This window comes from Hemiscyllium ocellatum, chromosome 1 (genome assembly GCF_020745735.1).
Source record: "Hemiscyllium ocellatum isolate sHemOce1 chromosome 1, sHemOce1.pat.X.cur, whole genome shotgun sequence".
NCBI classification, from domain to species: Eukaryota; Metazoa; Chordata; class Chondrichthyes; order Orectolobiformes; family Hemiscylliidae; genus Hemiscyllium; species Hemiscyllium ocellatum.
The window spans coordinates 71,356,169-71,382,027 of record NC_083401.1 but is presented as its reverse complement, the minus strand read 5'-3'; the positions used below and the strand labels follow the sequence as shown (position 1 = coordinate 71,382,027).

At 41.0% G+C, this 25,859-nt stretch overlaps 1 protein-coding gene across 1 annotated transcript in view; it reads left to right on the top strand.

The window, feature by feature from the left end:
* Positions 1-544: 544 nt before the first annotated feature.
* The window catches only part of LOC132818799 (potassium/sodium hyperpolarization-activated cyclic nucleotide-gated channel 1-like), a 270,979-nt gene continuing 245,664 nt past the window's right edge, over positions 545-25,859 (top strand). The window contains exon 1 of the mRNA XM_060829894.1: positions 545-779. Coding sequence (XP_060685877.1) covers positions 592-779 — 188 coding nt within the window. The 5' untranslated portion in view covers positions 545-591. The remainder of the gene's footprint in view (positions 780-25,859) is intronic.

Sequence of the window (25,859 nt, the reverse complement as noted above, 5' to 3'; positions counted from 1 at the left end):
AGGTTGGAGCGGTCCCAGTGTCAGGCTAACGCGGTTTCTGTTTCCTCTCTCTCTGTCTCTTTGTTTTTGGATTGATGGGTGAACTGAGCCACAGCACTGGTACAGGAGAGCGGGGCAGGTAGGAGTCACACACACACAAACCTCCTCCCCCACCCTCCCGCAAGAAGTCCTTCCCACAGGAGGATGGGGAAGCAGGATGACAGGGGGAAGAATCAGAGCATCAGGATGAAGGTGCTGCCAGGAGGGGGAGCAGCAGAAACCCGATGCAACCACAACAACAACAAACTCCCAGAGCATCTCAGCAGCAGCAGCAGCAGCAGCGGGGGAGCCGAGCCCAGCAAGGACATCACCAAATGTGACAAGACGGACGGAGACGAGAGAGCGCCAGGCAGCCTGCACTCACCTCCCGCCATGGACACTCCCAGCAAGGAGCCGAGAGCGGATGGCAGCGCGGGACCGCTCAGGGGGAGAGCGGAGGCGGAGGATGAAGCGAGCCGGAGCCGGCAGCAGCAGCAGCAGCTGCAGCCGGGCGGCAAAGAGCACAACTCGGTTGGCTTTAAGGTGGAAGCGGCCGGAGCGGGAGACGACGCGATGCTCGGCCAGGACGGCGAGGACTTCCCGCGGTACAGCACCATGCAGAGTCACTTCACCGCCCTGCTGCAGCCCGGGGTGAACAAGTTCTCCCTGCGGATGTTCGGCAGCCAGAAGGGGGTGGAGAAGGAGCAGCAGCGGGTCAAAACAGCTGGCTATTGGATTATCCACCCGTACAGCGATTTTCGGTAAGATCCCCGTGTCGCCTCGCTGGGTTAGATACACTTTTTAAAAAAACAAATTGTTTTGTGCAAACATTTTAAAAAACTAGTATCTCTTAAAAAAGCTGAACTTTGTAGTAGCTCTAGGTTAATCTGTCGTGGGTTTTTTTTGAGAATTTCGATAAACCTGAACAGCAAGTTGCCCGGAATTGAGCTCGGTGAGCAGCTGATGGGGTCGCACCATTCCTGTAAGATAAAGTCACCTTTTGGATCTGAGGGTCACATTGACTAATCCATGATGATCCATCACAGTCCTTGCAGTGGGTTGGATCTGCTTTGAACTGAACACGGCATCTAAAGTGTGTGAGATTTTCGAATCAGGCTTAATCAATAAAAAAAAGAGTAAAATGAGATCGATATGTGTTTTATGTTTATCAATCCTTGGAACGGCGGCGTTTCTCACAAACAAAATAACATTTTTTTCCCCTAAATCAACAATGGAAAGTCAGCCACAAACTGTGGACTGTGGGACGGCCACACAAACTCATCTCTCTCTCTCTCGTAGCTGCAATGAGCCCCATTTTTGCCTAGCCGTGATCTAAGCTGACTTTTACTGAATCTGTTGACTGAAATGACCCCCCCCCCCCCAAGTGTTCGCTTTCCAGCCCCCAACTCACTGTGTAACTCGCCAAGTTAGCTGAGAGAAAGTTAGGCAGCCTAACCCAGCCCAGAAAGTACCTGGAAAACACTGGCTCCATCCCGCCGTCCGCCTCAAGAGCACAATCGCAAACTTCCGACAGATTTCCCTGGCGGAGTGTCAGCGGTGAAGGCCGGCTCAGTGGGGAGAATGGCTGTGACCAGCTCTTTCTCTGTTAGCTGCTGCAGAGGGAGCTTCAGTCCGAACCAACAGGCAGCGGGAAGCTTTCACGGCAGCTAGCAACCTCGACAGATTTAAAACATTTTAAAAAATGCTGTTATTGTTGTAATTTAGAAGCATCAATAGTGGCCACAAGGAAGTAGACAGAAAATGAGCCGCGGTCTCTGAGAAAACGCATATACCGTAACTGCTTCCTCCCCCCCACCGTCCCTCAATGTGTGGAGATAAAGGAACGGGATGGAGGTGGCAGCCCGGTTTGGATTTAACCGGCCTGTCTCCGGGCGCAAGATTTGTACCTTCACCTAAATTCGCCCACAACCTGGTGCAATATTGTTTTTAATCTTTGGGGTGCACTCGCGTCAAGAGTTGTTCCGCCAGTTTGCAACCAAAGTGCAGCTCCCCCTGTCCGAGAGGAGGGCATGTACAGCGGTCTCCCCCAGCGCCGTGGTTGCTTGTGCAGTGACTGCTTGGAGCTCTCCGCTCCGTGTGCGGCTGCTTTCCCGAAAACACCGCGGCTCGACCTTTCTGTTCCTCGAGATGGACAGCAATGTCTGGACAGCTTCCCGTCCACTCACTGAGACACACCTCTGGTAGGCAGAGGCCGGAAACCCAGGGGCACTCCCGATTTCCAGTGTGTGCCCAGTCCTCTCCATGACAGCACATGGGGACTCTGCTCTGATGCTAGATTACTGCAGTTATTTAACCGCACCACCCTTCTTGGTGTCTTTGGCGATTATGTACAGTACAACATTATTAGCTCTAACTTATTTTTGCTGACATTCGACAAGAAGATAATTAGACTTTAGGGATTTTCTTAATTTGCACCTGCAATGATGCCATCCTGTGAAATATTATTGCACCCTGTTACTGGAGATGCCAGTTTGAAAGTGGCAGGGAACCGGACAGCTGGTTCTGCATTGTTTTTAGATAGGCAATTGCAAGCAATATCCACGGGTATCTCAATGTCAATCCAGCTTCTAAATGGTAACAAAAAACCGTTGAAGGATACCTCTGTTAAACCGTGTTTAATAAGCCAATCTGCAATTCTTAGTTTTCACAGCAGTGCCTGAAGCGCTGCCACCTTAACTGTAAAACTAAGTGATGGACACCGCTTCATGCCTTTCAGGCAGTCGCACACTTCCGACCAAAATGTCAAATGTCATCAGTTTGGGACTTTGCTCCCTTTTGTTTTGCTACAAAATAAAACACCCCGTAGCACAGTGTGGTTAAGACTGCAGTAGTGTTTAATAAATTACAACATTTTAAAGACTGTCACAGTTGGAGGATTGAGGTATAAAGGCCAAACTGAAGCAGATGATAACATTCGCTAACTTCTGAGATTAATGTGAGAACACGTTAATGCACCGCGTGCCGTTCGCTATAATTTATATCGCTTGTCCACACTGCTGACTTACCCTGTTACCTGTCTTATATGTTCGCTGCTGCTGAGTTGGAGTACACGCACGTCTGAATACTACAGGCTTTGAGCGCAAAAATCGAGTTAATTATCCAATGCAGTATTCAGCATTGCACTGTTGGAATTGATGACTGGAGGTGCCATCTTTTGGATGTGATACTCATTAGCGCATTCGAGTGAAAGTAAAACTTCCCAAGTATTAATCTGAAAACAAAAGTTCTGGTAAAAATGTACCCCTCAATCAATATCACAAAGGAAGATCATCTGTTCATTATCGCATTTACTCTGTGGGAATTTGCCGAGTCCAAATGAGCTGTTTTGTTTCCTGTGTTGCACACTTTAAAAATTAGTCCATTGCCTGTTAAGCTCTTTGATATGTCTGTTGGTTGTAAAAGTGCTGTATAAATATGCATCTTTACATTTGATTGATCATTGGAACCAAATGCTACAGTATAACATTCTTCCCTTCCCAGGCTGCTTCATTAGCTTTCCTGTCTTGCAGGTGGCTTTTGTAAAATCCCTTGTTCTTTTTAAATTTTTTCTTCTTCGTGATTCTCTTTATCTTAATTGTTATCAATTCCGTCTTACTCTCTTTTCCTTTGTGGCTTTTTCCGCATGATTAACAAACTCATAAATCCAAAGTATCATATTTGGGAACAAAAAATATCTTATTGCATTGCATTGACCAGTTGCACCTTGTATCCTTTTAATGTCTGTTATTCTTCAGTTACAAAGTAGTCAATTTGATCCCAGTCCAACTTCAGTTGGAGTTGCTTAGAGTATTCCTCCCTTTGCTTTTACCCATTCCGCAGCTCCCATCCCTAGCTGCCTTACTGTTTTGCATGCATAGGCACCCTGTCAGACCTGTTCCTTTCTGCAACTTGCTTTATCAATCATACTAACTCATATTCTAATATTGGATGTGTGGCTTTTTAAAAATGAAACACATTTTAATATCATTTACTTTATGGGTGGAGTTTTGAATTTTGAAATTGTGACCCGCGTGGAATTTTCTGTGAGTCTGAAGAGTTTCATGGTTAACTCATAGACATTTCTGTAGTCATGGTGATTTAGTTTAAAACCCTTGGAGGAGTTAGCTTCAGGATTAAAGCATTTTCAGTTCCATTGGGAAATTTTATGTTCAAAGATAAACCAGCTGCAATTTAAAAGGTCAGGGTGCTTTTGTTTTAAGCTTAAGCTACCCATAGCTTGAAAAAATGTTTTTATCTTTCATAATATCGGGCAGTTCTGCTGAAGTATTTGGGTGAAGATCGATGTATAAAACAGAACTCCTTAGAAGGGGTGAAGATGATTAAATGGGATTGCCTTAGAGTAAGGAGTTTAGTGATAGATGTGATTGGTAGCAGTTTATTTGAAGCTGAGAACACTTAAATTCAGATACATGTCAACTCGAGGAAAAGGCTATCAGATTTTCCAGACCAGGGACTGAATTCACTATTAAATTAAGTCTATCAAGGTATGAGAGAGAAAAAAATGTTTCTGGTATGTGCGCTGTAGAAGGAGTGCTTTTGGGTACTGTAAAGGTGATTCTTTTTTGAGCTGTAAAGTACGTCTTTGGAGATTAATGCAAGTATGTGTTACCATGTATTTAAAAATCTTTAAGTTTATGTTGTAAGTAGTTTTTTTTGCTGAATGAATTTCTGTTTGATAGTTAAAATCAAACCTGCAGCATTACATGCTTACATTACAGTGAAAGACCATCTCATTAAAACCAAAATAAAACAGAATGTGATCTATCAAGTCAGATTTTTGTCTGGAATCTGACTTGTTCAGTAATAACGCCGTTCCGGATCATAACAATATGCTTACTCATCTCCGATTCCATTACACTGATCCAAACTTCTCGTCAACCCTCTGGTCAATTCTGACTGGATGTGAAGTCTACAAATCTTCTCCTAACATCAGGACCATGATCATTCGATATCCTGTGGCTTGGATTAGATTATGCCACTCAATATTTATTTTTCATTAACTACCATTGTTGAGCTGTTTGTTTCCTGTGCATGATGTATAGTGTCCATTACGAGACTAAAAATATTAATCTTTCTGTGCAGTTGCTGTGCAATGCTTGAAAAAAAATCAGTTTTTTAGTGTGCTGTTAATGGACAAATGATTCTATTTCAGATCATTGCCACTCTAGTTGTCTGGTTTAAGTTCATTAATTTCGAGTTGTTTTACTTCATTGTCACATATCTTTTTTGAATTAATTGCAACGTCAGTGTGATGTTTACATTTATTATTTCATAATTGTGCTCAAATTCATCACAGAAATAATGCTACATAGAATTTACAGCATCAAAATAGACTATACAGTCAAACTCATCTCTGGCTGTGTGTATTTTCCACTTAAGCATCCACCTACACAAAATAATTGGACTCTGTCCGCACTTCATTTAATCCTATCAGCCATTACCTGATGGGAACCTCAATTACCAACACAAAGAAGAGCTAAAACTCAATTACAAAAAAAAACAAAAGCAGAAGTTGCTGGAAAAGCTCAGCAGGTCAGGCAGCATTTGTGAAGAGAAATCAGAATTAACATTTTGGTTGCAGTGACCTTTCCTCAGAACTTCCTCATTGAACCCGAACTCTTAACTCTGATTTCTCTTCACAGATGCTTCCAGACCTGCTGAGCTTTTCGAGCAATTTCTGCTTTTGTTTCTGATTTACAGCAGTTCTTTTAATTTTTGCAAAAGAACCTTCAATTTTGAAAGTCTCAATGAAAAATTGCAACATTTTGTGTAGTTCTGTGCAGTTTACATTGACAGGGTTTTACTTGTTAAGTTTTAGCAGGAGATTATTTCCAACAAGTTAAAAGAGGACGGGGAAACAGCAAGATTCCTACTCCTAAGCACTAACCAGGATTGTTGCACCATTTGTACTGAGTTTATTGTTGTTTCTGTTGTTTTAGTTCATGCCGCACTAGTTCTGCTATTCAAGCAAATTGCCTTTTGAGGTTGGATTTATTGATATACCTATGTGTTGTTTGAGCTCATTGCAACATTATTTGTGATGAAGCAGAGAAATACAGGTTAGTTCTCAGTTCACTAATCCTATCTGGAGAAGCCATGCTAATAGAAGCGAATAAACTGAGAGCAGTGCTTTGATGGAAATAATAAAAAAGGAATATGATGTTATGTAGCAAACACTCGGGTGTTCTAATGTTAGCTCTTGGAATATTTTTCTAGACTTTTGTGTTATGTATGAGGCTATCTTTTTATACAGTTTATCATAATCTTTATCTGTGACTATATATTAAAAGTATACGAGATAGGAATAGGAGTAGGCCATTTGGGTCCCTTTGCCTGCTCCACCATTCATTAAGATCATGACAGATCTGACTGAGGTCTCAATCCAAATTCCAAATACCCTTTGACTCCCTTGTTAGTGAAGGATCTTTTGACCTTTTGTGCCTTACTGTTTACCAATTGCTGTAGAAAAAAAATGCTCCTGGATTGTATTTTGTTTTATAACAATGCAGTTGCTTAGTACATCCAGACTTGCAGTTGTCACATGTATTAATGAGTTCTCAATAAGACAGCAGTCAAATTTTCTTACAAACACATTAAAGCAGCTTTAATTCAAGTTTTGATAACTGTTTTTTAACTTGAAATTCTTTATTTGGTCAATCCACATGTAAAATAGCCAATGCCATGCTCTCCTTGCACCCTGACAGCTTTTACTGTTGCATAGTGCATTGCCCTCAAGTCTATTTCCGTTTTCTGAAGACCTCAATTCATGGTCAGTTGTGGAGGCCAGCAAACCTTGTGCATTCAATTAGTTCTAGTTATGTGAGTTTAGATCTTGAGGGTTTTGAGGGCATTACAGTCAAAATTGATCCCATTCATACCCAAATTAATGCAATGCCATCCAGCAGAGGTCACTGAATAATGTTGAGGATTACGATATCTAACTGCATTTCTCACACATCACGAGCTAATGTACGCGAATGTACTGACTGACATGCCATTCCAACTGAGATCAATTTTTTCAAAACGATTTACAGAACATGGAATCATCCTAATCTGTATAGTTCATTCACATGCTGGCCAATAAGATTATCTTCTTTTGGGGGCACTAAACTTTGACCAGAGTTTACGGTCACAAGTACAGAATGAAAGTTATGACTGGTGCAATACTTCGCATTTGCCTTTTTTTAAGTTTAAGTCGCTCAAGGGATGTGGGCACTGCTAGCTGGGACAGCATTTGTTGTCCGCTCCTAATTGCCCTCAAGAAGGTGATGGTGAGCGGCGTTCGTAAACCGTTACACTTCATTTGCTGTTGGTACACCCTCAATGCAGTTAAGGAAGGAGTTCCAATATTTGACCAAGCAGTCTGAAGGAATGGTGGTACATTTACAAGTCAAGATGATGAATGATTTGGAGGGAAACTTGCATGTGGTAGTATTCTTATATATCTGCTGTCCTTGTTCTTCTAGATGGTAGTGCTTGTGGGCTTGGAAGCTGCTGTCTGAGAACACTTGGTGAATTCATGTAGCAAATTTTGTAGATGGTGCACACTGCTGCTACTGACCAGGGTGGTGGAGTGATTGAATGTTTGTGGATGTGGAACCAGTCAGCAAACTGTTTTGTCCTCGATGGTGTCAAGCTAAGCTAAGAGCTTCACTCATCCAGGCAAGTGGACAGTATTCCTTCACATTCATGACTTGTGCCTTGTAGATGGAGTCTGGTGAGTCAGGAGGTGAGTTACATATTGCAAGATTCCTAGCCTCTGACCTAATCTAGTACCCACAGTATTTATGTGAATAGTCCAGTTCAGTTTCTGATTTCACTTTATACATTTTGAAATGACTAATCTTTGCAGCTGAATGCTGATTATGTATCTGGCAGTTGAAAGATTTTATGCACAAAAATATCATCTTCAGCTGCTATCCTCTGTACTTCAGCAAACAGTCACTCCTATAGGGTTAATGATTTGAAATCAACTACAAAGGACCTTGGTACAGTAAAATCCAATCTCTTTGAAGCACTACAATGAGGCAAAAGGCATTTCTAGTTGACCTTACTCCAAGACTCATAATTAATAATTTATCACGGGAGTTGAACGTGAACTATAAAGATCACGGCTATGACGGCATTTCAGAGCAGAGGTCTCCTAGAAGAAGAATAGCATTTATTGTTATATTTATGTCTGTTAAATGGCAAGTAACTTTTAGAAATAATTATTTAAGTTAGCTTTTTTATGAAGAATTGTGTGCTTGGTTTGATCTATTCTGCATATATAATGCCAATTTTACCAAATGAAGCGTTGACCCAACTGAGATCAATTTATTCAGAACTATTCCCAGATTACAGACTGACTGCTGACTAATACTGTATTTGTACAAGGTTCTTAGTTCAAACCTGACTGTATTTGTTAAGGGAACAACTAAAACAATCAGAGAAATAACCTTAAGTTGAAAAGCATCTGTTATTGTCATAATTACAAATTTTCTTTGTTCCATTTAAAACAAAATTTTTACATAAAAAAGAAAATTCAAAAATTACTACTTAATCACAAAATGTTGTCTATAACAACATTTTCAGTAGCTATGTGGCTACCTGATACTCAGAAATATTATATACAGTGGAGTGACTGTAAGATCTGTTAATTAAGTAAATTGTGAAATGGAGAATGTCATCGTTCAGAGTTATACAGAAATAATTCTTGGAAATATTGTTGTCATTATGCCATTATAGTTTTAAAATGATTTTTAACTTCTCTTTAACTACAGCTATGGTGTGAAATAACAGTATAACCTTCAATCATAATCCCAGGTTGGTTAATACAGCGTCATGCTACCCTAAGGAAGTATTATCATTTCAAGATTTTACAAGGCCCCTGTTTTGTAGTTTAAATTTACTTCCCCTACAAATTGAAGCAACAGGGAAAGAAATGCAAATAAAGAATGATAATGGCATTGACAAGAAAGCATTGCCTGAATGTGAAAAGAAAAAGATGCTTAGAATTTGCATTGTGTCAGTCTTCATTTGTATTCTTCTCAGAAACACTTGAAGTTATAGTGTCTAGTTCATAGGTTGAACAGTGAACCTTATCAAGAATCCGTGCCCTGGGCGATTTCAAAATATAGCTTCATGCTACTGTTTTCTCTATCATATTTAACCTGGATGAGGTGTTGCCAATAGTAATGAAACTAATTTATTAAAATTTCACCACAATCCTTGAATAGCATTCTTATTTATGTAGAGTTCAGGAAATATAATTTGCAGATTAGCTGCTGGGTACAATTTTATTATGATCCATTATAATTAAAATTTTAATATGACTAACATTGTGAATAATTATCATATTCCCTAGTAAAACAATGATTTCAATAACTAATTAGACAGGTTTGTGTTGGTACATGTGGGGTGTTCTAAAGTGCGTAAAAAAATTATGAGAGAGGCTTAATTCATTCTTCACAGATTTAGTCAGATATCAATCATTTGTAGCACACCTTTTTATTCTTTTTTGGATGCAGGTTTCATTGGCAAGGCAGCATTTTTTGCCAATCTCTAATTGCTTTGAAGTGAAAGGTTTACAAGGTCATTCCAGAGAGTCCTTAAAAGTGAATTACATTGCCATGATCCGGAGTCACGTGTAAGCCCATGTGATATCATTCCCTAGATTGGCTTTCAGTTCCAGATTTTCATTAAATGCACTAGCTGCAGTAAAATGTGAACCCATGTTCTTTGGGCATTAGTATGGGTCTCTTCTTTTTAAATCCAACGTCATTAGCATTACACCACTACCTGGCCACAGCAATCTAAAAACATCCCATAGGTGAAAATTCAATAAGTCTTGAAAACAGACACAAGCAGAATGACGTAGGATTAACTTAGGCACCATTGCTTCCAAGACTAACTGTGTCCAAACTTCATGTTACTTCACAATCACATCTGGCCAGCATTAATTGCACTGTTAGTGAATGCTTGCCTTAGCATGATGTCCAAAATAGTGAAAGGCAAGCATCAGTTAAAGTTAGCCTGTACCACTTAAACAATTGATTCTAATGTGAGAAACTCACCTTACCAGTACAACATTGGAGAGATTGAGATCTTTTACAATGCTGAAGTCCATGTTTGAGGAGGTGTGGAGGAAGAGAAAAATACTGTAGTTGTAGAGGGCAAGGATGCACTGAAGATAACTCACTGACAATGCACAGGAACTAAATAACTATGGTGGTTAATTGCATGAGTTCAGCCCCAGTGATCTAGATACAATACTGAAAAAGTTCAATGACTTTTTTGAGTGGTCAAGGCCACTGAATGCATATTTAATTGCCATATCTGACCAACTAGATCATCAAGGCCTGACACTACTTGCTGCACTGAAGTCTTATCACTCACGGACTATCAATCGCTATCAGTCAAGTCTCATCAAACAATCGTAGCTTCACTACGTCTATAAACATTTAGCACTGTTAGTTTAGGCAACACTTGTATCTTAATCCCCCTCTTATTCATCCTCTTTGCCCTCATTCCACAATTTCTATTGAATTACATGTTGCTGATATTATAAGCATTCATTTCTTACTTCAATACCCACATTTACCCATTATGAAGAAATGTCACCTGGCCAGGTCCAAAGGGAACAACAGCAATGTAGGAACAAATGGACAATGGTGATGAGGAAACAGGATTATTCAATCTCAGAATAACAGTCACTAGCTCAGATACTGACCATGTATTTAATTTACAGGGCAGCTTGGAGGCAGCATTTGCAATTGGTGAGACCCTGTGTGCAGGTAACATGCGGGTGGTGGGGGGGGGTGTGTGCGGGGGTGGGGGAGGTGGTATGGTGGCTCAGTGGTCAGTACTGTTGCCTCACAGGGCCAGGGACCTGGGTTTGAGTCCCACCTCAGGCACCTGTCTATGTAGAGTTTGCACATTTTCCCTGTGTCTGAATGGGTTTCCTCTGGGTGCTCTGATTTCCTCCCACAATCCAAAGATGTGCAGGTTAGGTGAACTTGCTATGCTAAATCGCCCATAATGTGAGGTGCATTAGTCATTGGGTAAATGTAGAGCTGGGGACCGGTTCTGGGTGGGTTACTCTTCGGAGGGTCGGAATGGACCTGTTGGGCCGAAGGGCCTGTTCCATGCTGTAGGGAATCTAATCTAATCAGGTAGGATAGGGTACAGGGGCCATTATGGTGGTTAATTATGAGAGTTAGAAGATCACACTTGAGTCCTGCTCCAAAGGACTTAGGTGAGGACTGTGAAGGGACAGTCCAATGAAATAAATAGTTCTGATGAGTGTACTGAATGAAATGTTTGGAGCATTGATAGGACTATCAGAAAGCATCCAAGGAGCAGGAGAATCAATGTTTCGTGCATTAGGTCCTCATCAGGAATGAGAGCATAAGGTCTTCATCAGGAATGAGAGGATGGCCCAAGTGGGCTGAGACATAAATGAGAGGGAGTTGGGGGGGGGGGGGGGGTGCTAGGGGCAGTTCTTCTCCTCCCTCACCTCTTCCAAGGATGCTGACCTTGAAGAAATTCTCCTCCTCTCTCAACCTTACTGTGAAGCCACTTCCAAGGATGTCTACACTCCATGCTGTAATCTGTGAAAACTTGAGAGGCCAAGTACTATCCCAAAGGTCACTATTTAATGTAAAAATTAGCAACTTTATTTCTTAAAGTATAACAGAGTATCATTGACTAACAACTATTTACAACTCCTTTCTCCAACTATCTTTTATCTTCCCCTTCTACAATACTAGTCCAATAAAACCCCCGATTAAGATTTACCAAAAATTCAAATTTCAAAATCAGCCAGCTGTTAAATCTTTGTATCTTCCTCGGTCTTCTTTTCTTCTTCTTAGGGATTATGTTTCACAGGTCACTAATCGATAAAGGTACCTTTAAGAGGGCTATTCTGTGGGCAGTCTGCAGATGTTGGTGGCTTAGCAGTTCTCCTCCAATTGTTCATTTTTTTCAGGTCTGATACCCCTAAAGCATCGGATTATGTCATTAGCTTTTAAGGTTGTCAGTATACTAAATTCAAACTGGATTGGATTTTGGTCTTTTTCGAGGTGAAATTTAAACTGATTGGCCTAATTTGATTTTTGTTTGTCTCACGGCACCCAGCTACCCTAGCTGCTGGACCAAAAGGTTACATTATATGTTGTTCAGACCACTTGGTGCTGTCAGGTAGTTCTGCTAGCTTTTAACTTTCTTAAAAGTATAGTACATCCACATCTTCATAACAATACCTTGAAGAAGTTCTCCTCCTCCCTCATCCCCCAGCCCCACCCCCTCCCATTCCCATTTATCTCTCAGTCCACGTGGGCCACCCCCTCATTTCTGATGAAAAGCTTATGATCAAAATTTGATTTCCCTGGTCCACAAATGCTGCCTGACCGGCTGTGCTTTTCCAGCACCACACTCTTCGACTCTGAAATCCAGCATCTGCAGTGCTCATTTTCTCGCAGGCCTATCAAAAAATCTGGTGTCAATGTCAGGGACCATGGAGGCTCCCAGACCACCCGATGTCTGTGTACAGCCCTGGAAGTATGGATTCCAGTCACACATGTCTGGCTTGCTGCCATCATGACTACAGACGCCAGAGTTCAATGTTTTCCTTTTTACTCACTTATGGGATGTAGACATTGCTGGCTGGCCAGTATTTATTGCCCAACCCTTGTTGAGCGTCAGTTGTGGAGGGAGTGGATGTTTGTGGATGTGGTGTCAATCAGGTGGGTTGCTTTATCTCTGTTGTAGAGGGAGTTTAAAGAGAAGTCTTGAATCCTGTGTTCAGCAGCACAAATCGATCTTTATTCAGAGTTCCTGATTGTTTACTTTCCTGAGGTCATAATGATGAAGTAATATTTTGTAAATGCTCTTTCACAATGCCAGCTGTTTTCCAGTGTCCTTTCACAAGGTTATCTGTTTATAGTCTTCATTATATGTTATTCGGTCCTTGGTGTTTCCACTATTTGCCCTTTAATCCCCCCTTCTGATGGGATCGAGACTTGTCTACTATATTCAGACATTGGTGTGAAAGAATTCAACTAAATTCATGAGCGCTTGTTAGTTAGTTGCATGTATACTTTCAGCCTACCTATACATATAATATGTAATTGTCATTACTCAGAAAACCTTTGATCAAAGTGAAATCAGACTTTCCCTTCTACATTATACTGAATAACAAGTTTTCTCTTTCCCACTTTGACTTCTATGGGAGACTTCATTATCTGATCTGGTTGCCATGAGCTTGGAGGACATGATTCTGTCTGAGGCAACTGCTGCCTCAAATAACAATTCGCTTCAACAAAAAGGAAGCTCTAACAATCCCCTATTTAGACCCTTGGTATCGGTGCCAAGTTGGCCTGCATGCTAATGCATTGACCTTGGCAATAATGTTTGTTTTCCAAACATTTCCATCTACTTTTTCACTTTATTTGAATTGCTCATTGTCAAGTCCAATTCGCCCTTAACAATTAATTCTGACTGGTATGTTTTGAAGATGTCATTTTTGAAGTAATACATGTTTAATAATTGCTAGCTGATTACACATTTGATAAAGTTTAAGATTGACTCCTGTGTTTAACCAGTGACAAGTTATATGTGGACTTAAAAGATTCTCCAGTTCTTCCATCATTTTTACCCATCATGTGGATATTTCTTCACTATTTTTTTCCTCTCTTTCTCACCAATACCAAAAGTCAGTCTCTCTGTGGATGATGTGTTAATGGTTTATGTTTTGTGCTCTTCCATTTTGTCAAGTAGGTGTACATGTCTGAGACCCCATTCTTTCCCCCATGCATTCCTGCATGTTAATTACTTCGGATATAGTAAAATCACCACTGGCCCTTTCCATTGGTTCCCCAAGATCATGTCACTCTTGACTTTCAGGTGACCTTTTTGAAAGTTCAAAATCACTGGAGGGTACCTGTGCATGAGTGCAACAGTATTCCAGGTGGTGGCTAAATTGACCAATCCAATTCCCTTTAAATAAAACTCACAGGCAAGGACACACATCACTCCAAGAGAAAACTGCTATTATCTAATTCTATTGCTAATTTGATTTCATTGGATGTATTCCTCATTTAACTACGCCAAGGCGAACCATTCCCATTTCAATTGATGCTGTGTCACTTTTTTGCTGTTACTATTCTTTTACTCCAAATGTGGCCCCATTAATTACCTCTATAAATGATTCAGGAACTCTAAAGAAACCTTACTGTCCAGAATATAAAGCAAAATCTTTTCGCAATAGTTTCAGAAAAGATGAGGAAACATTATTACTGTGTGGTTTCTAGCATTACCGAACTTTACTTGATTGGTCTCTTTCACAAGAAAGGGCAGCACGGTGGCTCAGTACTTAAGATTGCTGCCTCACAGAGTCAAGAACCTGGGTTTGATTCCAGCCTCAGTCTGTGTTCAGTTTGCATCTTTACCCCATGTCCATGTGGGTTTCCTCCAGGTGCTCCGGTTTCCTCCCACAGTCCAATGATGTGCACCTTAGGTGGTTTGGCCATGCTAAAATTGCACATAGTGTCAGAAGTGTGTAAGCCATGTGGGCTAGCCATGGGAAATGCAGAATAGGGGAGTGGGTCTGAGTGGGATGTTGTTCAGAGAGTCGGTGTGGATTTGATAGGCGAATGGCCTGCTTCCACACTGTAGAGTTATAGAGTCATAGAGATGTACAGCATGGAAACAGACCCTTTGGTCCAACCCATCCATGCCGACCAGATATCCCAACCCAGTCTAGTCTCACCTGCCAGCACCTGCCCCATATCCCTTCAAACCTTTCCTATTCATATACCCAAAATACATACAGCTTTCTCAAATGTATCTTACTAGATTATACTTGATTTTACTTTTTCAAAGTTATTCAAAATTGACAACTACTGACTCAAGTTTCTTTTGTTTAATTCCTACAGTGTTGTTAGGCTAAGAGGTTTCAATTAATTTCTTCCAAAACAATCTATCTCAGTTTTAGCTGGTACAAAATAAAACCACTTAGGCTGTTTCCATTGGCTGTTGTTTTAAATTAAATTTTAAAGATTTAATTTATTTGCCATTTAACATTCATTTGAATGTCCCATTGTGTGTTTGAACTAACTTCTTGTATCAAATAATATTAACATTCCCAATTTTAGAAAAAATTCTATCCAAGTTTGATGGTTTTGAATGGTGCTCTTATACTGGAGGGTTCCAGTGATAGTAGACAGTTTAGGGTTCTTCTGATTTTAAAAACTCTGCCTGTGCTTTCCTTTATTGGTCAGAGTATTGAGTACAGGAGTTGGGAAGTCATGTTGTGGCTGTACAGGATATTGGTTAGACCACTGTTGGAATATTGTGTGCAATTCTGGTCTCCTTCTGATCGGAAAGATGTCATGAAACGTGAAAGGGTTCAGAAAAGATTTACAAACCCTGGATGTTGCCAGGGTTGGAGGATTTGAGCTATAGGGAGAGGCTGAACGGGCTGGGGCTGTTTTCCCTGGAGTGTCAGAGGCTGAGGGGTGACCTTGTAGAAGTTTACAAAATTATGAGGTGCATGTATAGGGTAAATAGGCAAAGTCTTTTCCTAGGATCGGGGAGTCCAGAACTAGAGAGCATAGGTTTAGGGTGAGAGGGGAAAGATATAAAAGGAGCAACTTTTTCACACAAAGGGTGGTACGTGTATGGAATGAGCTGCCAGAGGATGTGGTGGATGCTGGTACAATTGCAACATTTAAGAGGCATTTGGATGGGTATATGAATAGGAAGCATTTGGAGGGATATGGGCTATGTGCTGGCAGATTGGATTGGAATATCTGGTCGGCATGGACGGGTTGGACCGAAGGGTTTGTTTCCATGCTGTACATCTCTATGACTCTATGGCTTCCAGCTCCCTTGCTGTGTTCTTGAATCCTGTTCAGAAACAATAAAAACAAAATTAATACCCAGAATCACAAATCTCAGCACACAGGTATACAGGTTAAAACTGCTAGTGGAAAAAGTTAACTCCACAGGTCTTAGAAGGGGCAGAGCACCAGTCACCAGGTGACGTCATGTTGACTTTCACGTAATCAGTTTAAAACAAAACTGTCACAAAATCTTTCAATAATATCAAACCAGTCTTTTAAATTTCTATCATCTTGAAGAAAACATTTTCTAAGAAGGTATATGGACAAAACAGTTCTCATTCCAAATTGGAATTCAAATTGGATGTCTTCTGAAAAAGTTTATTTATGTTTTGAGAACAAGCTAAACCATTTTTTTTCCACAATATCTTTTTGACAGCAACTTCAAAAAAACCTTTTAAACTTTTCAGTGAAATAAGATTTGAAAGCCTTCAATCTTTTGGAACACTCCTTGTTTTAGTTCTGATTTCTGGCACATGTCAGGGATGCTCTGCTTGTAACTGTCATGGGAACTGTCTGTGAATGTAGTCCAGTTTTCACGTGGGTTTCACTGGGGGGAAGGGACTTGCTGATCTTTTTCTCTAACTGAGCCTAGGGATTCTTCTACTCTTTTGTCCACTCATTCTGGCTCATTGGTGATGCTACACACCAGCTTTGTCTCACGACACAGAGATGAAACAGTGGCGGAAACTCTGTCGAACATATTCTCAAGTTCTTACCAGGTAACAGTCTTAGCTGTTCTCTGTTCACAGATTTCTGTTCAGCATGTTTTGATTTTTTCTATATTAGAGAAGTTCATTTCACCATCAGTTTCAACATAATATCCAGTCACAATGTTAGGTCTACCCAAAGCCTTTCCCTCATAGTGGGTACAGTGCTTTCATGTTGGTAATCATTTTTACCTTACAGCTCTTTTATCAATTTCCAGAACATTCTATTTTCTCTGTCCAACTGGAAAGCACACAAATGGGCACCACAGGCTAACTTGTTATGGACAATTTCCAACTCAGTTGTTCCTTTCATAACCTGTTTCAAACGTCTATCAAGGACACACTCATAATTACCATTTGATAATTCTATAATTTCCAGTGTAGTTCCTGTTGCCAATGATCCTAACTTTTCCATCAAACTATCCACAAGTTGCATTTTGAATACGCTAGTGACATGATAACCTCAATTAAAAACTGCTGCTTCTCACAGCTTCACAAACTTAAAGCCCAATTGAATAATTACTGCTGTGATACATTAGTTGTGTAGATAAAGAAAATATACATATGTGACAACTGGGGATGGGTCACTAATGGTAGAGGATAAATAGACTGTTTGCACAGAATGTTTCAGTCCTGTTAAATTGGTAGGGAGGCAGCACCCTGCTCTCCAGCCAAGGTGTTAGGGAGCTTTCCCTCTGCCTTCCTTCTTTCTTTTCTCCTTCTTGAACATTTTGCCTAGATCCTGCACTGGACTCTTTAACTCGATTTATGGTGTTGTAAGATTTCTTCCCTTCTTAGCCTCCTTAGTTCCATGGGCACACCTCTATGTAACACGCATTTTGTTAATACAAATTCACTTTAACACAATTGACAAATTGGGGACCCTGTTTCTGAAGTACAAACTTCTAAAGCACGTGTTGGTTATTAACGTGATTCTGGCCCCATTAGTTTAAATGTGCCACCAATACCACAATTTTCTTAAAACGCAGGGTTGCACGAGAATGGAATCACCACATAACAGCAGAACTGACTGAACCTTGAAATCCCTCCCACACATTTTGCCCAGGTGTCCTGGTGTGCAGCTCTTTCCCAGCCTAGATGCAGATTTTACTCTCCCTGTTCAACCGTGGGGATCTTTACCTTCTTAGGGTTAACTAGGGTCTAATGATTGTCCAATTCACCGTGGCACAACTCCCTTCTTCCTTAGTTCTTCTCTTACCACAACATACAGCAGGGACCAACTATGGGTTTGTAAAGAGCGGTGATGTTAATCATACTCATACAGTCGTACTGTTGTTCAGTGGGGAAACAGACCCTTTGGTAACTTGTCCTTGCTGCCTAGATATCCTAAAGTAATCTAGTCCTATTTGGCACATATCACTTTAAATCCTTTCTACTCATGTGCACATCCAGATGCCTTTTAAATGCTGTAATTGTACCAGCCTCCACCAGTTCCTCTGGCAGCTCATTCCACCCCTTGCATGAAAGCATTGCTCCTTAGGGTCCCTTTTAAATCTTTCCCCTCTCACCTTTAATGCATGCCTCTAAATTTGGACTCTCTATATCTGCAAAAAAAACCTTGTTTATTCACTCTGCCCGTGCCCCTCATGATTTTGTACATCTCTATGACTTTATGACTCTATGGCTTCCAGCTCCCAAGGAGCAGGAGAATCGATGTTTTGGGCATAAGCCCTTCTTCAGGAATGAGGCTAGTGTGCCAAGCGGGCTGAGATAAAGGGTAGGGGGAACGGAATTTGGGGGAGGGGCGCTGGGGATACGATAGGCGGAAGGAGGTGAGGGTGAGGGTGATAGGCCGGAGAGGGGGTGGGGGCGGAGAGGTCGGGAAGAAGATTACAGGTCAAGAAGGCGGTGCTGAATCCGAGGGTTGGGACTGAGATGAGGTGGAGGAGGGGAAATGAGGAAGCTGGAGAAATCTACATTCATCCCGTGTGGTTGGAGGGTTCCTAGGCAAAAGATGAGGCGCTCTTCCTCCAGCCGTTGTGTGGTCAGGGTCTGGCGATGGAGGAGGCCAAGGACCTGCATGTCCTTGGTGGAGTGGGAGGGGAGTTAAAGTGTTCAACCACAGGGCGGTTGGGTTGGTCGGTGCAGGTGTCCCAGAGGTGAAAAGTTCCGCAGGTAGGCGGCCTGTCTCCCCAACGTAGAGATCACATTGCGTGCAACGGATACTGTAAATGTCTTTCATAACAACAGATGGTGAACTGCGAAATGTTGCAAATATCTTCAGCTCCCATCCTTTTCTGATGTTTGTTTGAAGGTGCAGTAGGTGGCCGACTTCTGTGAGGATCACCTTACTGAAGTGCAGGTGGCTGAAACATTGTTCCTTGTTGATGTTCAAGGAGAAACGGTTTCCTGAATGTGTTGGATGGTTATTACCTTCTTGTGAGAGCCTTTCCTCTCATCTTTTTCCAGTAGCTTTGTGCACTCTCTGTTTATGCTCCAAGTCATGCTGTAATCAATGGGTAATGTATATGACTGCATCCATATATAAGAAGGTTCCATTAATGGAAGAAAAACCTTGGGCTGAGGACCAAGTCCTTTAGCACAACACTCCCTGAGGACTTCAGCAACTTTAAAGAATTCTGAATGGCACCAAATACGTCTTCAGTAATAACAACAATCAATAGAAATGATTAGTGAGTCACATAAAAGTAATTGATGATCCCTTTAGATCAGATATGTTCACCTTTGTGTAATAGAGAGGGCATTAACGACAGTGTTGAGTTCCAAAATGGTAGTGCTGGAGTCAAATCAATATTACATGCTGTTTGAAATCAGGACCTGCCTTCTGTGCATGCAGATAGGTCAACTTAACCTCGGTGATGGGCAAATTTAGAGATTAAAAAAATTGACAAACCATATCAATAGTAATTTAGAAAGGCACAGATTAGTCAAGGGCATTCAACTTGGACTGAGAGTAAAAGTTGTACCTGACTAAGCTAGTTGTACCTTTTGAGGCAGTAATAAGGATAATTATATTTTAGCAAGAATTTTAACAAACCCCACATAGCAGACAGTTCGGAAAAGTGAAATCTGATGAGAACCAAATGAAAACTAAAATTGGCTCAAAGAGAGGAAGCCATGAATTAAGGTTGACAATGTATTTATAATGGAAGGTTGGTTTCACAGGGTCACAACAGGGTCAGTTGCTTTTCACAACATAAATGGAAGATTGCATATAATTTCAAAGACGACAAATGATACCGAGTTTGATCATGCTGTTGCCAGTGAGGAAGAATCCTGAACACTGTAGAAAGCTATCAGGTAGGTGGAAAGTGGTAAATGGAATTCAATCCCGACAACTGTCAGGCAATGAATTTGGACAGGACAATGTGAGGGAATACACATTAAAAAGTAGGATTCTGAGATGTTTGGAGAAACAGAGTGACCTTAGAATGTGTGTTTTCAGATTCCTGAAAATAACAAGCCAAGTTGATAAATGGACATTTTTGGGATATTTTCCTTCATTTTGGAATTAGTATGAACAATGAGTCAGCATACAGAGGGGAGGTGCAGCGACTATGGACTGGTGCAGAGCTAACAACATGTCTCTAAACATGGACAAGGTGAAAGAGATGATTGTTGACTTCAGGAGGGCATGGAGTGACCGCTCTCCACTGAACATCGATCGCTACCCCATAGAGATCATGAGAAGACCAAATTTTTTGGTGTACACCTGGTGGAGAGTCTCACCTGGACTCTCAACACCAGCTCCATAGCCAAGAAAGCCCAGTAGCATCTCTACTTTCTGCGCAAGCTGAGGAAAGCCCACCTCCTACCCCCCACATACCCCCCAATTCTCACCACATTCTACAGAGAGTTCATTGAGAGTAACCTGAGCTGCTGCACCACTTCCTGGTTCAGGAATTGCACCATCTCAGATCGTATGACCCTACAATGGTTAATGAGGACAGCTGAGAAGATCATTGGGATCTCTTGTCCCTCCATTACAGACATTTACACCACACACTGCATCTGAAAGGTTAAGACCATTGTGGAATACACCACACACCCCTCACTCAAATTCTCCTTCCTGCCATCTGGCAGAAAATACTGGAGCATTTGTTCTCTCACTGCCAGACTGTGCAACAGTTTCTTCCCCCAAGTCATCAGGCTCCTTAACATAGTGTGATCAGACTCTTTTCCATCTGAAATTCTTTGTACAACTTCTAATTGCTACTAGAAATCTGTCTGTTATTTATCATTTTTCTAATACAAGTGCATGTTTTGCACTTCTTATACACTTTGTGCCGTGTACAAGTGTGTCGTTTGCACTGTCCATGTAGCACCCTCAGTCCTGGAGGATCGCTGCCTCGTTTTTACTATATCAGTTATATAATATTAGAAATAACAAATAAAAAGCTATTCTACTCTACTGTAATGTGCTCACAAAGCTGAAATCAATGGGGATCTGGAGCAAACTCTCCACTGGTTGGAGTTATACCTGGCATACAGGAAGATGTGTGTGGTTGTTGGAGGTCAGTAAACTCAGCTCCAGGACATCTCTGCAGGAGTTCCTCAGGGTAGTGTCCAACATCCAACCATTTTCAGCTGCTTCGCCAATTACTTTCCCTCTATCGTAAAGTCAGAGGTGGGGATGATTGCCGATCATTGCACATTGTTCAGCACCATTTGCAACTCCTCAGACACTGAAGCAGTCCGTGTTCAAATACAATAAGATCTTGGCAACATCCAGGCTTGGCAAGTAACATTTGAGCAACACAAATGCCAGGCTATCACTATCTCCAATAAGAGAAAAACTAATCACTGTCTCTTGACATGCAGTTGTGATACAATCAGTGAATGTTTCACTATCAGCATTCTGGGGACAACCACTGACCAGAAACTCAACATATAAAATCAATGGCTTCAAGAGCAAATAATACTGTGCTGCATAACTCATCTTTTGACTCCTCAAAGCCAGCCCACCATTTACAAGACACAGGTCAGAAGTATGTGGATTAGTGACCACTTGCTTGGATGGGTGCAGCTCCAAAAACACTCAAGAAGCTTTACAACATCCAGGACAAAAGAGCCTGTTGTTTGGCACCACATCCACAAGCATCCACTCCTTCCACCTCTGACTCAGTAACAGTAAGGAATAATATCTACAAGATGGACAGCAGAAATTCACCAAATATCCTTAGACAGTGTCTTCCAAACACACAAGGGCAACAGATATATGGGAATGCCATGTTCGGCTCCAAGTCATTCCCCATCCTGACTTGGATATAAAATACAATTTCATGGGTCAATATCTTGGAATTCCCTCCCTCAAGGCATTATGGTTCTACCTTCAGTACATGGATCACAGAGGTTCAAGAAACAGCTCAGCTCATCACCACCTTCTTGGGGGGAGGAAATGGGCTAATGGTATCATTGCTGGAGTTTAATCCAGAGACCCAAAGGATGTTTGGGAGGCCTGTATTTGTATCCAGCCTCGGCAGATGGTGTAACTTGAATTTAATAAGAATCTGGAATTAAGTTTCAAATGATGATCATGATCTATTGCTTGATTATCAGAAACATGCACCTGAATCACTAGCGTCCTTTAGGGAAGGAAACTCCCATTGTTACTCAGTTTGGTCTAATTGTGACTCAAGACCCACAGCAATGTGATTGACTTAACTGCCCGATGGACAATAAATGCTGGCTGAACCAGTGACCCTTTTATCCCATGAATGAAGAAGAAAAAAGAGACAGGCAATAAATGCTGACCAACCAACAACGCCTACATCCCACAAACCAACCAATAGATAAATCCAAGGCATAGAATATAAAGTTCTGATATCTTCCTATCTGAGAATAAAGCACTAGTTAGGCCACGGTTAGCGTAAGTTTTACAGGAAAGATGCAATCTCACAGGGGAGAGTCCACAGGAGATTTACAAAAGTGAGTTACTAGAGAATTTTAACTATCAGGGAAGATTGGATTCATTGAGATTATTCTCTTTGGTACCAAGTTAGCTGAGGAGCAACATAGTTTAAATAGACAAAAAAAAAACAAATATATTTTGATACCTTAGCATTGAATATTCTATATGTTATTTCAAATTCATTTTTAATTATGTTTGCTTTATTGCAATGGAAAGAATTCTGAAAATAGAGGATGATCTAAGTGAGCTGATTAGAGTATAGAATTGGCTGTCATCTGTTTTAAATTTTGGAAAAAATATCAAAGCAGGCATTAATGTTCAGAATTGGGAGTTCAACCAGTTCTAAGGATGTGATGATTCGAAAACTAGATGAAAGTGAGTACTGCAGATGCTGGAGATTAGAGCAAGAGTGTGATGCTGGAAAAGCACAGCCAGTCAAGCAGCATCCAAGCAGCAAGAAAATTGACTTTTCAGGCAAAAGCCCTTCATCAGGCTCCTTCCTGATGAAGAGCTTATGCCTGAAACATTGTTTTTCCTGCTCCTTGGATGCTGCCTGACCAGTTGTGCCTTTCCAGTATCACACTGTTGATTCAAAAACTAGTTCAGGAGCACATTTAAAATCCTGTGTAATTTTGAGCACTTGGAATAGTTTAAAAAAGTTATTTCAATTGTGTTTAACTGTAAGTAATAACACCAGTGCTTGTATTTGTTCAGACTTTAAAATATATTGATTGTTTCAATGAAATTTTGAGGTGGAAATTTTAAAGTAGTTCTGTAAAAATATTATGAGAAAGCCTGAAAATTATACAATTCATTGTAAAAATTTTAATGCCTGATTTTAGACAAGTTGAAAACTAGATAAAATCACTTCACACAATTGCATACAGAAATCATAAAGGTGGATCACATAGTACACATTACAGGCTTTATTGTTCTTGGAGTATTTTGTACTGTTGTTAGAGGGAGAATAGGCTAACATTTTCGAAAATAGTCTTTGCCACAATAGACTCCAATTTTACACCAGTAAATAGTTTTAAAACATATGCAGCATAAGGGTAGCAGTAGATTGATGTATAGAACTAGTTTATTAGATGGGCCCATACTCTATAATATCATAAAACCATTGAAAATTAAACTTGAGTAGTTTGACAGAATCCTTATCTGGACCTCACACTGTGCTATTCACATAGTATGTGAAGATTGAGCTGAGGAGAATGTTGCATTCAAGCATTGGGTGTTTGGAAACTGGTGATGGATGGTAAGCTTCCACAGTATAACTACAGGACTAGACCAGCAATAAAATTAGGTGTTCTTTCTGTGGTTGCTACAGGGAATTAGAAAGGTGATTTTTCAAGACTCATTGAGAAGCAGCATTGAGACCAGTCATTGTGAGCAGTAATCAATGTTGGCAAAGAAAACAGTAATTCATTTCTTGTTTGGTCATGTCCAGCTCAGTGAATTTTAGCAATTGTTGACCTGCAGAGCTCTTGCTTGATTTTGAAGTAGGTACATTTACAAAAAACATATCTTAAACTTACTTTAAAAAAAAAGTCATTCACAGGATATAGGCACCTCATGCTTGGTCAGTTATTATTGCCTATACCTATTGGCCTGGAGAAATTGGTGGTGAGTTGCCTTCTCGACCCTCTGCAGTCTATATGATGTAGTATATCCACAATGCTGTTCAGAAAGGAATTTTTCATGTGTCTTGGTTTCATTCCTTTTGACTTTGTAGTAGTTTTGATACAGGAGAAAGTGAGGTCTGCAGATGCTGGAGATCAGAGCTGAAAATGTGTTGCTGGAAAAGCGCAGCAGGTCAGGCAGCATCCAAGGAACAGGAAATTCGACGTTTCGGACATAAGCCCGATTCCTGATGAAGGGCTTATGCCCGAAACGTCGAATCTCCTGTTCCTTGGATGCTGCCTGACCTGCTGCGCTTTACCAGCAACACATTTTCAGATTAGTTTTGATACAGCTGAGTAGCTTGAGGGCAATTGAGAATCAGCAACATTGCTGTGGATTTGCAGTAACATGTAGGTCAAACCATGGAAGGAATCCTGTCCCTAAAGGGCATTCATAGAATTACAGAAGGGTTATGATGCAGAAAGAGGCTATTCAGTCCATTGTTCCTGCAGTGGAAGAATAAAGAACCAGATATATTTGTGTGACAATTAACATATGGACACCATTGGATTAGTTTTTGATTCAAGATTTATGGATGTAAGTTTGCTCACTGAGCTGGAAGATTCATTTCCAGACATTTCGTCACCCTACTAGATAACATCTTCAGTGGGCCTCCGGGCGAAGCACAGCTGATAAATGTGGACAAACAGGCAGAAAACTAGCCACTGGGATACATGAACATCAACCAGCCACAAAATGATATGACCCTCTCTCACTCATATCCTTACATACAGATAAGGAAGGACACACAAGAGAATTCCTAGAAGCACGGCATTCCAACTGGAACTCTATCGACAAACACATAGAGTTAGACCCCATCTACCACCCCTGAGAAAAAGAACAGGAAATGACATCACCACAGGAAATGACATCGCCAACCCAAAGAAACCCAAACATATAAATAGACAGAAGGAATTATCAGCAGTGCTTTGCCCAGAGGCCCACTGAAGATGTTACGTAGTAGGGTGATTAGATTAGATTAGATTAGATTAGATTACTTACAGTGTGGAAACAGGCCCTTCGGCCCAACAAGTCCACACCGACCCGCCGAAGCGCAACCCACCCATACCCCTACATTTACCCCTTACCTAACACTACGGGCAATTTAGCATGGCCAATTCACCTAACCCGCACATCTTTGGACTGTGGGAGGAAACCGGAGCACCCGGAGGAAACCCACGCAAACATCTGGAAATGAACCTTCCAGATCAGTGAGCAAACCGACATCCAGAACCCCAACCTGAGCTACAAATCTTCTCAAAACTTGCTAAGATTCCAGATTTTTTTTAAAATTCAGATTTCACCGTCTGAAATGGTGGGATTCAAACCAAGATCTCTAGAGTCTGGGTCTCTGGATTTCCAATCTAGTGACATTATCCCTTGGGCATTCTGCCCAGTACAAGTGAATGTACACCTTATTCAGTGTCTTCAAGCAAGGTGTGGAGAAGGAAAAAATAGCAAGACGAAGAACTACATTCAGAAATCAGCTATGATGATTGCTAATCTTCTGAATCTTTTAGAATTATTAACAGAATGTTGGCTTGCATAAGGGTTCAGTCAGTCAAAATCAGTTAAAAGTCAGAAAACAAGGGATGTGGTAAATCATTCTTTTAGACGTGATGTTCATTGACAATGGTGTTCTCCATAGGACCA